The following is a 13,699-nucleotide window of genomic DNA, read 5'->3' on the forward strand; positions in this document are numbered from 1 at the left end:
AAAGGAATTATGCTACCCACGACCTGGAGCTATTGGCCGTCATCCATGCTCTCAAACTTTAGAGACATTACTTGCTAGATAACAAATTTTCCTTAGTAACGGACCACAAGAGTCTTAAATGGATTTTCACCTAGAATGAGCTCAACATGAGGCAACGTCGATGGATCGAAGTGTTGGAAGAATATGATTTTGAAATCAAATATAGGATTGGAAAAGAGAATGTAGTTGCCGATGCACTCAGTCGCAAGGCATTTCTAAATTCTCTCATTTTGCAAGATCCATCAACAGCAAGGTCTCTAGCCACAAAGGTATCAATGCCAAACAACCCGATTCTTGAGCTAGCAAAAGAAGGGGCATATCATGACCCAGTCTATCAGAAAATGCTAAGGGAGATCCCCATCAAGGATCAAGACTTGAAGGTAAAGACAAAGTATCAAGAATTCTCCATTAGTAATGGACTTGTCTACTTTAGGACAAGATTATGTATCCCTGCAAGCCAAGCTCTCAAGCAAAAGATACTTTGGAAAGCCCATGACTCCCCTTTCTCAGGGCATTTTGGTTATGCCAAGACCCTTAATATGGTCAGAAAGAGCTATTTTTGGGAAAGGCTCAAGGGAGACGTACTCAAATATGTCATGGAATGTTTATATTGTCAACGCATTAAGGCAGAACATGTTAAAATGCCTGGGAAATCGCAACCACTTGACATTCTACAAATGAAATGGGAGTTCATTAGTATGGACTTTATTGTTGGCCTACCCCAAGTTCAGGGAGGATATAACTCTATTTTGGTTGTAGTAGATATGCTCACCAAGGTCGCACATCTCATCCCTGTCAAGACAAACTATAAAGCTTCAGACATTGCAAGATTATTCATCAAGGAAATATTCAAACTTCATGGGTTATCCAGAAGTACCATTAGTGATCGTGATTCTCTTTTCACATCACACTTCTGGAGGGCTATCTTTGAGGCTATTGGAACTCAACTTTGTTTCAGCACGGCTTACCATCCCCAAACTGATGGTCAAATAGAATGAGTCAATCAAGTCATTGAAGATATGCTTAGGGCATACTACTACCGCGAACCCAAAAAGTGGATTCAATACCTACCACTGGTTGAGTTTGCTTACAATGCTTCTTACCAACAGAGTATTCAGATGACCCCTTTCCAAGCATTGTATGGGCATGATTGTCGTACCCCTTTGAACTTCTCGGATCCAAATTTGAGGGTAGAAGCTTCAAGACAGATGCTGGAAGACATGGATGGTCAAATCAAATAAATAAGACAAGACATTCAAGCTACCAAGGATAGACAGAAGGCCTACTATGACTTGAAACAACAAGACAGATCCTTCGTCGAAGGTGATATGGTCTTCATCCGTGTATGCCCTAAAAAGAGTTCACTGTCCTTGGGAGAGTACAAGAAGCTAAGTCCGAGGTATTGTGGACCTTATAAGATCATGAAGTGCCTAGGGCCTAATGCTTACAGAATAGAGCTGCCTGCAACTCTAAAGATTCATAATGTATTCCATGTTAGCCTATTGAAAAAGTATCTACCTAATCTGAATCATGTACTTGATGATCAACAAATTGTAATGCCTAGCCAAGGAGTCCTTGATCTACGGTCTGATAGAATCCTATTAGGGAGAGGCATTTGAGATCAAGGACCTTGAGAGAATACTTCATCCAATGGAAAGATTATCCCGAAGAGGATGCCACCTAGATGGATGAAAATACTCTCAACCAACAATACCCCCAGATCTTCTCGAGATGAGGACATCTCGATTCCTCTAAGGGGGAGAGGATCTAACATTTATTGTGCTATAACAACCCCCCTCCCTCCCTTTTAAAAATTTTAAAAGGGGGGGGGGGGTTTCTTATGGCACGAGAAATGTTACAAGTGGTATTAGAGCATGTCTCTTTGCTTTTCTCAAAGTAAAAGCGATCTTTGCAAGAAGAAGGTAAAGACGGCAACTGATGAAGTGCCTACAAGTGAGCAATTACAAGCTCAATTGACAGAGTATCATAGCTTGTTGGAAATTCCCAAAGTATGTCAATTGATTGATAGCTTAAGGGCAAGGGAAGAAGCTACTTATGAAGGATCAAATTCTCCAAAAGATGGTGATACTAGAAGAAACACCATTGCACCAATTGATGGTGAAGGTGCAAAGCATCCAATTGTTGAGGAGCTTCCTAGAAGGAAGAAGGACTCTCAGGTCAAGAAGAGTAAAAAGACCTCACCTCAAGTGAGGCCGATAAGGATGGAGTCATCTCCCTCAGCAAAACCAGCTACTCCCCTGATTACTCAAGTTCCTTCTCCTCATCAACTTCTAGTTCCTACTATCTTGGTTCTAAGTCTCATACAATTCGCAAACGGACAAAGAGGGACCGTAAGAGGAGCAAGCTTAAGAAGACTAAGACTTTCAAGTCTAGGGATAAGGACATAAAGTTTTACTCTTACTCTGGTAAGAGAGATCCTGCTAGGGCATTATCCTTTGTTAGGAAATTTCAAGTTGCTTTTTCTGATGATAATTTCTCAGAACAGTCCAAGCTAAGGCATGTAGGACTACTAGAAATTGGTGGTTGACTCTCATTTTGGAGGGAAGGAAACATACAACTTGGAAAAAGTTCAAGAAGAAGTTTTATGCTCAGTTCTTGCCTCCTGATTTTGGGAATGATGTTAAGGAATGGGATTGGCTAGACCAGAAAGAGCATGAGAAGGTCACTAGTTATGTGGACAAGTTTTGGTCTACTCTTCTCAAGGTTACTCCTTTCATGGAGATCAATGATGAAGAGAAGAAAAGGAAGTTTGAAGCTAGCCTACTTCCTCATTTACATAGAACCATGAAGGTGTATCCACATGAAACCTTATCTTGCATATGGAGTCTACCATCATAGCTGAAAGTTTGCATACACATGGTATATCTCGAAAGTTGGAGATGAGTTCTTATAGAGCTAGAAAAGAGCAACTCTATGATCAACCAAGAGACAGGACTAATCGAAGAAGACCTATCTTTACCCATGACCAATATTCAAAGCCAGAGGGTAGCAAGAAGAAGTGCAAGTATCTCTCACCCTCTCAGATACAAAAGTACAAAGAGGAAGGAAGGTGCTTTCTTTGTGGTGAGTTAGGGCATATGAAGCCTGATTGTCCTCACAAAAGGAAGGAAGAAAATGTCCTCACAAAAGGAAGGAAGAAAATGTGGCTAAAGACCCTCCTCTGCCATCCTCAAATTCTATTTCTAATGTACAAGCTAACACTCATTCAAAGGAGAAGAAAAGACAACTCTTAAAGGGTTGGGGGACACTCAACAATCAATGAGTTTTGATACTATTTGATCTAGGGTCCACAGATAATTTTGTATCAATAGATACTACTAAAAGACTGCAAATTCCACTAGATCGATTAGGAACACCAATTGGATCAGGTTTGGCATTTGAAGGACTTACAACCAATTTTACTCCTATCCAGGAGAAGTTGAATCTTAGAATTGGGGATTACCGTGACCAAGAATCTTTTCTACTTACACCCATTGGTAACTGTGATGTTATCTTAGGTATGCCTTGGCATTACAAGATTAGATCTCTTCCCAATTTTGTTAAGAAGACCCTTGCATTTCAATTCAAGGGTCAAAACATAGTATGCATTTTTTATGCTGGAGATTGGCCTGTGCCAATGGTTAGTCATGTTAGCATTTCTAAAGAAAATAATAAAGCTATTTCTGCATACATGATTTTTGTGAGAGAGTCAAAAGAAGCTAATGACTCAAGGGCACTTGATGCCTCTAATGAACACACAATACCAACTAATACTTCTAGGTCTCAGACTCTAAAATAACCCCTCTCTTTAATTGATCAAGCCATACATAATTTTGTTAAACAATATGAAGATTGTTTTAGTGATTCACTCCCAGGATAGTTACCTCCTAAGCACCCGGAAGATCATACAATTGATCTTATCCCAACCGCCTTACTAAGTAAGTGCAAGTTAACAAGAGGAGATCCTAAAACAAGTAAACAAACTATTGGAAAAAGGGTTCATTCAACCTAGCTCTTCTCCATACTGCTCTCTAGTCTTACTTGTTCAAAAGAAAGATGGTTCTTTTGGTATGTGCACAGACTACAAATCTTTGAACAAGATCACAATCAAGAATCATTTTTCTATCCCAAGGATAGATGATAACTTGGATAAGTTGCAAGGGGCTAGTTACCTTTAGTCGCATTGATCTCAAGAGCTGCTATCACTAGATATGGATAGCACCTGAAGATGTTCATAAGACAACTTTTCGTACAATATTTCTATTGAGATGGCAAGGTCAACACGTGCGGACATTGATGATGGACCGCTTGGCTAGATGAGTCTGCACATCTACATTTAGCACGTTGGTGGTCATTATGATACTCACATGGCCATTGGCTCATCACTTATTATATTTAGTTTGTTACACCTACCTAGCTAGCAAAGATACCCCCAAAAAGATTGTTGGCGAGCGGGAGAAGATTCCAAGGGACCAAATTCTTGTGGAGTATCTCATTAAGTGGAAGGGTTTGCCTACAGAAGTGTCTTCTTGGTGGCAACATGCTTCATATTTAGATCAATTTCCATGGCTCTTCAAGAGGATATTTCCCTCAATGGCTAGTAAACAACTCATTGTATTAAATTTTTGTACAAAAATTAATTGCTTTATGTTCGTCAAAATTTGATTTTGACTATATGGCTTATTATCCTTTGCATTATTCCTAGTTCACACATGGAAATTGGACACTTCTACTCAAGTTATGGCTAAAATTATACTATATCCTATTTTGGACAATCTACAATAGTTTCTTCACAAAATATATTTCTCCTTCAACAACTTACTTGATACTTTTCAACTTGAAGTTTCAATTCAACATGGTCTATATGTGCTTCGAGCTATCCTTATACTCTTCAATTGTAATTTGTCCCAACTTCAACTTTGAGGACAAATTTGTTTTACATCGGGATGGCTTGTAATAAAGTAAAGTTAATACATTAGCAATATTTAGACTTACGTCTAGGGTTAGATATAAAAGGCTAAGTTGTAACTTGCCAAGCATTTTTTTGCCAATTGTAAACATTTCTTGTTTGAGGTTTCCATCTTCCACCATCCATTGAGGGTGCGTACTCATTGGCCACCATGTCATTGGGATGGATTCCATGACCCTCCATAGCATGAGGAGGATATCACGTTGCAACCTCAGCCTTTGTGTACAAGTAGGTGGTAACATGATTTCTGGTAGCTAGCTACCTCCGCTATGGATTTCTTGGTATTTTAGTATATTTCTTTTAATTTTTGTATTTTTAGCTTCCTGTGGGAATTAGCTTCTTTACATCTTTATGGTATTCTTCTTTAAAGATAGGTAATGGGACTACACTTGTTTGTCTGTCATTAACATTTCCAAGAGTATTTGACTAGGAAGGGAACCTTGATTCGATTGTGTCATTGGGACTTCTATAAAGAGTGTTGCAAGGGCATCAAAAGATTCTTCTCCTACTTATTCATTTTCTACTCTAGTCTCCTCACTTTCTATCTTCTTATATACCTTTGGAGACACTCTAATTATTGTCTCTTTATTGACTCATTCATCAAAGAATTGGCTCTACCTAGCTTTTCAATGCTCCCCAAAGGCAACATAGGGACTTTTGTTTGCTTTAGTCTTTGAAAGGCTCTCTGGTTAGCATTTTTTTGGACTTTTTCTTTTTCACAATCTCTAAATTCAACATTCATGCCAATGGAGAGGGGAAGAAATTCGGTTTGAAAGTTCTTAAAGCTCATCCATTTGAGGATAGCCATGGTATCATCATTTTGATAGTACTAGCTTCGGAGGGTTTCAATAGTGTATGTTGTGAATAAGACACAATGCATCAACTTCTAGTGGGTTTCGAATTGAACATACATAAGGTTATTAGCACACCAAGCATCCAGCATATTGTGTGGTTGTGGGGGTCCATGAATAGAATTCAGCTTTTCTAGTTTTTGCTATGATGAACTTCCACTGGCCAAGAGCTTCTTTACTAGTTTCCACTTGATATTATCAAGAAACTCCTTAACAAAAGCCAATTCTATCCTATTTTACCAATCTCTGTGCTTCTAGTTCTTCAATTTTCTCCTAAACAATCTAACAAGATACAAGTCTCAATTGCTTCTATAGATAGAGGGAACAATATGTCACATAACACCATTATCAAAATAGCATTGTGCTTCCACCCACTGGGTAATGAATCTTTTAAAGAAAGTGGCTTTGGCTATGAATTCTTTCAATTCTTTTCAAGTTCTTGGAATTTTACTATCTTCCATTGCTTCTCTTTCTCTTCAACGATATTGTTCCTTCAAATTTTCACCTCTTTTGGATGCTTGTTGATAGCAATCTTCCCATGTTGTGCACCAAAAGATGGATCTCCATATAGAATACCAATTATAGAGGGAAAGAACTGCAAGTAAATCTATTCTTCTAACACCAACAAGCATATTATTTATCTCGTTATAGCACCAAGTAGAGAAAACAACATGAACAACAAGAACATACTTACATAGCATCATATACATAATAGGAAAATGAACTTATATAAACCATCATATGAATGCAATCAATCACATAAACTTCATGTTATCTCTTTCACATATGAATCCATGTCTTTCACTCTCATAATCTCTTTCATATATAATTTTCCAACCTCTAAAATGACTATCTCTCACTCAATATCTCTTTCTCACATACTCTCAATCAATGATACATGAGAATAAAATAGAATGAATATCCAAAACCCTCTCTTCATCAAAACACCCTCCAAGGGATATGGCTGATCTCAAGGGTCACCAGAATCACTAAAATGTCCCTTCAAAGCTCATCAATCACATTGTCACTCCAAGTCTTCAGCTTTAGTCTTCAATTGTACTAGCTACAAAAGAGCTTCCTTTCTTCCTCTTGCAAGATAAGAATATATCCTCAAGCTAAGAGATCATCCAATAGAATACATACAAAAGCATATATACAATTTATAGAGACATATAGAAGATCACAAAATATCAAAGGTTAACATAATATAACAGGACCACTCATCTCCAAGAAAAACCATTTCAACCTATCGAAAACCATTCACCAACCATACTCAAAATCAATCTTTCACAACCTCAACCTCTCAAGAGGACCAAAAACAAACCCAAATAGACACATATAGAACACATCAAAACCAATCAAACCATTAATAAAACTTATCAACACATCACAACTCAACCAAATCTACACCGTAGCATTACCAAATCACCAAGAAATTGTTGTTTCCTCTTTATAATGTCAATAATTTCATCATGGAACTCACATTTTGCAATACCAAGAACATCCATAAGAGTAAATTCCCCTTACCCCTGCTACCACCGTTGAGAATATGCTCTTCAAGTACATTATTTATATCTGTCATAGTCTCAATGTTGGGGCTATAGCCTATAACCTAGCTAATAGCTATTTACCCTTCTTCTTCCCATCATGTTTCTTTTCTCGGGATAGATCTTCCATTACATGCTCTAGAGTAGACTAAACTGAAGCTTTAGGTTGCTCAAGGTTTCTATATGTCACTCTTTTTGAAGTTCCTAAAGTATCTTCATCCCTCTTTCTCTTATTCTCCATAATTATATACACATTTTATAACTTAGTGAGATAAGCATACACTGAAAAGGAATCAACCACTAAGTTCTAGCATGTCATGTCATGAATGCTTGTACCTATATTAGTTAATTCACTCCTTGATACTTTGCCTTTCTTGGTCACATGCATTACATGAGACCATATCTCATCTTTCTGATGAGCCATTACATTCTTAGGGACTTTCTCTATCTGCAATCCAAAAATGGCAGCATGCATTACTACATATGCATTTCTAGCAACCATATCATCCAATAATTTTTGCATTCCTAATTTTTCAATGTTCAGAGCAAGAGCAAGACCTGTTTCTTTTGCATAAGTCTTTCCATCCTTCCAAAAGATTTCATAAATCCCTATCTAATGTATCACAATACATGTCACAATCATGTGTCTCATGTTGAGGCCAGCTATCACACCATATACCTCGACAAACAAAGCCCTCTCAAGTAGGCTTACAAACTATAGCCCCACCCCTTTTCATCCACCTTCAATTGTAGGTCACATATCCCCTTCACTAAATCATCCATGACACCCTCTTTCATTATAGGTACAGAAAGTAGAATCGTAGGCACAAGTGGCTTCATTGCAGATTTTGTTACATTGCCAAAGGTAATACATAGAATCCAAACATGTAATCTAACCCTTCTTCTTTGTTTCTTCACAAATGCATTAATAGCCTCTTTTACATTATATCACTCTATCTTAAGCCCAGTTTTTGTTGTTTGGTCTTCCAAAAGATTTTCCAAACTCTTCTATAAAGCAAGAAGATCTATTGCATGTAAAAACATCTCAAACTTTTGTGCCTCTAGAGCCTGTTGCTCTACTACATTTAACTAATCATATCTGCTTTCAAATGCACATAGCAGTTCAATGGCTACAAGACCTTTATTGGGCTTAATTATCCACTCTTGGAACGTTCTGTGAAGTAACCAAATTTGTATCATCTATGCAAACCTCTTCTCTTAAAGCCTTTTGAAATTCAGCCCGATCTATCTCCTTCATATACAATTTGATCATGCATGCTTTTAACTAATGCATGGTGAGCTGGCTACATGCAAGTTGTATAACCCCAAGAATTTCCATTTTCACTACATATAGATGTGAATAAAGGGAAACATTACAGCTATTAAACAATTTCAATTCATTTTTCATAGCATGCAAAGCCTTAACCACTACATTTTCCAATTTTGCAAAAGCTTGCATCCATTATTACTGTTGCAATTGCTACTACTGTGACTACAAATACATATTAAAAGTCTAAATTGACTGCTTCATTCCATCACCTGCTCTTGCCCGAAAGAATACCGTGAGTGTCCAAGAGCCTTCAACCCTCTTCCCTCTTGTCACAACTATGCTCCCCTTTTCCTCTCCTTTTTCCTCCCTTTCCTACTCCACAAGAAAGTCTCCCACTTACTCCCTATATGAGGTCACATGACTTCTTATTGGGTTCTTACTTTTGATCTCAAACTTACTTGACTTTCCCTTCTCCCCCTAAGTCCAACCTCAACACTTGTGACAAAACCACTAAATCAAGAATGTGCGGTGACTCAAGATCTCCTACAACTTGTCTTGTCATGTTATGTTTACAAACCCCTAAATCTCTCCTAAATGCATGGAGCTACGAGTTCTCATCTTCCTTTATAATATGGATATAAAATCGTATGACACTGGTGCATTTACCAATGCATATACTAACACATATCCCAATCATTATATCGATGCTTATACTAACACTTGTATTTTTAAGCAAATAACGTCAAAAGCTAAGGTGAGAATACCCCTCATCCCTTGTAGTGATGTGATTTATGTAGCACATAAATGTCAAGCCTTGATGGATGGAGGTGGCCTAGGGCGGTAGTAGCTAGCAAATTCTTCTCTAGAAAGTGATTGCAGTGCCGACTTAAATCATCGAGGGTCATAGAATTCATCAAAATTACTACATGGGTACACATCACATCCCTTGTTCTTGAGTGCAGCTTACCGGTGGCATAATTAGGGTTTTGTTTGAAGAAAATTGGAGCTTGAAATCCCGCCTGGGCATCTTTTACAAGAAACAGAATAGTCATAGTTTGTGTTTGGGTCAGAGCTGCAACCTGCATCCTCGTGCTTTGAGTTGCTGGAACATCACCGGAGGTCAAGTGATTTTGTAGCATACAGTACTGGCAGCTACATTGAATGTCACCATGTTCAGAAAATAATTTCTCCTACAAGTTTTGAAAAGCCGTTGAGGAGCCTGTGGATGTAATCAAAGGGTATTTGTGTCGTACACTTGCAGCAACATTAAAATGCCATCCTGATCACAATAATTTCTACTATGAGTTTTGCAAGCTTTGGCAACCGTATGGGAGCCTATGGAAGTACTCAAAGGGGCAGTTGTTATGCGGAGGGATGGCTTCCAAACACTTGTGATGGTATTCTGGCAGCTTTCTTCCTACCATATCGGCTGTCCTAGTATTTTGTAAATGATGAATCCATTTCGAGAAGCAGATCAATGGATGCACCTGTTCTAAGTACAGGCATATTGTGTTGGAAGGTGTAATGTTCAGCATTTTTATGATCAGCGATGAGTTTTGCTGGTGCCTTTTGACAGTAAAACTAAGAAGATTGGCAGTGGAACTGGCATGCTATTGACAGACCGATCTTTGCATTAAAAACCCCACAAAACCAACGACTACCTGACTGATTTTGAACATTTCAGCGCTCGCTGCTGGCATTCTGCAATGTAAAATCTATCAAACTCGTGCTATAAACGTAAGTAGATCATAAGGTGGCTGCGCATAGTGACATTGGACTTGACAGTGAGTTCTGCACTTATTCATGAATTGTGCCTTCGTTACTAGAGTGATGGACTTGGCAGCTCAGGAGGTGTCATCTTAAGCTGGTTCCAGTGATACGTATAAAGCTTTTCAACGAAGTTATTCTGGTCACAACTTACCTTTATCAGAGGTTGTTAGGCCATGGCACACATGATCATATTCAAACAAATTGTTGCATGACTATTTAAGAATGTGCAATCGATATCCATGGGGGACTAATTTAAAATAGAGAGAATTCGTACAACCGATGATCGTGTAAGTGATTTCCGTTAAAGGACTTAGAAGTAAGTCCGCAGGAGGAAGTATCTCTTTGGCTTATGAAGCTGAGAAACCTCGAAGATCAACATTAGTACTCTTGAAATATGTCTATCTATTAATTATCAAGTAGCAAATTCTGAAAAGATAATAATCCAGTTATTCATCAAGTAGAGAGGCGATTGTATGTGAGTTATAGAAATGGATATGGACGTTATGGAGGGAAGAATGGTTGCCTCCACTTTATTGTCATCACCATGACACGATAGAGCAATGACTCTGAGTATGTGACAACATTTACGGGCTATGTTCGTGACAATTAGGTACGCTGAGTACATATTATTTGTCATCGCCATGACATGAATCTACGTACAGCAATGATGCGTTTGGGGAACGGTGCTATATATACTGAGTATGCGACAATATAGGTGACAAGGTATGCTGAGTATGTGGCAACAAATTACAGGCTATGTTTGATGCTTGCACCGAAGTTGCTAAGTCTGTCATAATAACGACTCCAGAGCATGACTCCACCATAGTTGGGGGATGATTTTATGTGGGGAAGTACTTTGGATATGAGGACGTCAGAGGGGAGGAAGCCGCCAGCAGGGGCAGCATCCGGGGTGGCAGGGAGGCCCAGGAAGACGATGGTGTCACCAGGGATGGCTGAGCTGGAGCTCCATTGCTTCCACGAGGCAAGCAAGGCGTCGGTGCTGCCACCGTAGTCACATGGCGGGTTGTTGAAGAACTGCACCCAGACGTACTTAAAGAGGCCCGTCTGGAGGGCGGTGCCCTGGCCGGGGCCGACGTAGGCGTCGGGGAAGGGGCACTGCGGGGCGGAGGTGAGGATGAGGTCGGCGGAGAAGCCCTTGAGGTACTTGGCGAGGCTGGCCCAGTAGGGTGACTGGCTGGCCTCTATGTCAAGGTCCACGCCGTCGAGGACGGCGGGGCCCATAGGGCGGTCCACGGAGGACGAGTGACCGCCCAGGTAGGCGTTCCAGACGTAGCTTGCGACGCCGCGGGCGTCGGCGTCGGAGGCCAGGCCGTAGGAGCCCGCGCCGCCGCCCAGCGAGATGACGAGCTTGATGCCGGCGGCCTGACAGGCCCGGATGTCGGCCGTGAGGTTGACGCACATGCCGAACTCCGGGGCGCAGTGGCCCGCCAGATTCAGCTGCGGGTCCAGGCCGTTGCCGAACACCGCCACGAAGGCGATGCCCAGGATGTCGTACAAGCCCGTGTGGCAGGCCTCTGCCAGGCCGCCCTCCCCCCCGTTCTGGCCCCAGTAAGTCATCAGCTTGCCCTTGGCAGCCTCCGCCACCATTGGCATGCTGTATCGTGGCTGCCCACCACCGGGAGAAGCTGGGAGGCAGTGTAACAGCAGCAAGGCAAGAGCTGCAGTCAGCAAGCGGCTGCAGTAATTGGAGGCTCCCATGTCGGAATGGCACTGACTTACCGTGTTCCTTGTCTACAAAAGGTGATCAGTTTACATCACTCCCTCGTGCATCGGCAGTGGTCAATATATAGAGAAAACCGAGGACCGCCATCTTGCCACCGTCGCCATGAGGACCTGCAAGGCCACGCGATCTTGTGCCTCCGAGAAAGACAGAAACGATTCTTTATTCGTCGTGGGTCTCCAATTATTTGAGATTTCAACTAAGGCCCGAGAGAGAGAGAGATTGATCATTTAACTGATCTTTGATGATATTCTACTCCTGTGAGTTTACTGATTGCTACCATTCATTGGACGCTACCACATTGTCGTGGCTTGTACAAGTGGGAATGCATGCAAACCAGTTTCCTCTTCCACGACTCAATATGAAACTTGTTTTTGTATCCTTCCTTCTCTGAGATTGCCAATGTTCGATACCTCTAATCTATAATCCATTTTTTTGGTTTATAAGACGGAAACTTCCATTAGCGTTGATGATGACAACGCAATGGGGGGACCCTTCGTACAAACAATTTTCGAAGCTCCTTATCTTCTCAACTTGCAAATACTTTAGAAGCAATTTCTAAACTTGCAAATAATTCTCAACTTGCAAAATACTTTAGAAGCAATTTCTAAACTTAGTCTATTAAGAATATTAATAAGGGGCATGCACTAGCATAGTTGAAGACAAAGATGCAAACATGAATCAAACAACAAAAAGCTATTATGCAAAGTGGAATATATTGGCAAAAATTGGAAACATAATGATGAGGGTTGCTCACAAGATTGTGTTTAATAATGCCATCATGCGCTTCAATGTACATCAATAAGCAATGTTATACAATGCTACTAAAATCCATTTTCATATTAGTTAGCCATCATTGGGTTATAATATACACACATTCAATATCCTATTACCCTTCTCTTTGTCTTACAATGCAAGTGGGATGGTTAGTAGATGAAAGTACATGATGTCTTATCACTAAATGATATGAATATTGTCAAGCTTCCAGTTTGATCTCTTTCAATAGTTGATTTCGTTCTTTAGAAATAGATCTTTATAGGATTTGAATATTTGGTGAGATCTAGATGTGATGATATAGTCAAATGGTAAGACAAAGGATTGTAAAACCTTTGTTCTTAGTTAGATAGAGCATATAGAGTTATACTTTTGCATATACTCAAGTCAATCAAAACCAAGTCAAAGTGATATGCTATAACAATGCCTTAAGTAGATTCTTCAAGGTAGTTTGGATGAGAAGGGAAAGCACGTAAAACAGAAAAGACCATTTATTATAATAACTCAGATAAGTGAACTTGTATTATAGTGTCAACAACCACATCACCTCATCAAACAAGCTTTTTTATGTTTCAATTTGATGGGTGATTGCAAGAATGGTATAAAGGATATGTAGCATTCAAAAGTTGATATTCTTTGCACCAAGTAGTCATCAAATTTACAAGCACACTAGAGTTTGTTACTTTAGATTGGCATTCAAAAGTTGCTATTCTTTGCAAATAGTCAATACATTTACAA

General features: G+C 39.8%; 1 protein-coding gene across 1 annotated transcript; it reads right to left on the reverse strand.

The window, feature by feature from the left end:
• Positions 1-10,833: 10,833 nt before the first annotated feature.
• On the reverse strand, positions 10,834-12,215 carry LOC148014663 (acidic endochitinase-like). Its single transcript, XM_087666489.1, has one exon. The coding sequence runs from the start codon at positions 12,163-12,165 to the stop codon at positions 11,194-11,196; it is 972 nt and encodes a 323-aa protein (XP_087522615.1). The 5' UTR covers positions 12,166-12,215; the 3' UTR covers positions 10,834-11,193.
• Between the last annotated feature and the right edge of the window lie 1,484 nt (positions 12,216-13,699).

Source organism: Lygodium microphyllum, chromosome 25, assembly GCF_053477565.2.
Source record: "Lygodium microphyllum isolate KBCC chromosome 25, Lygodium_microphyllum_v1.1.10, whole genome shotgun sequence".
NCBI lineage: Eukaryota > Viridiplantae > Streptophyta > Polypodiopsida > Schizaeales > Lygodiaceae > Lygodium > Lygodium microphyllum.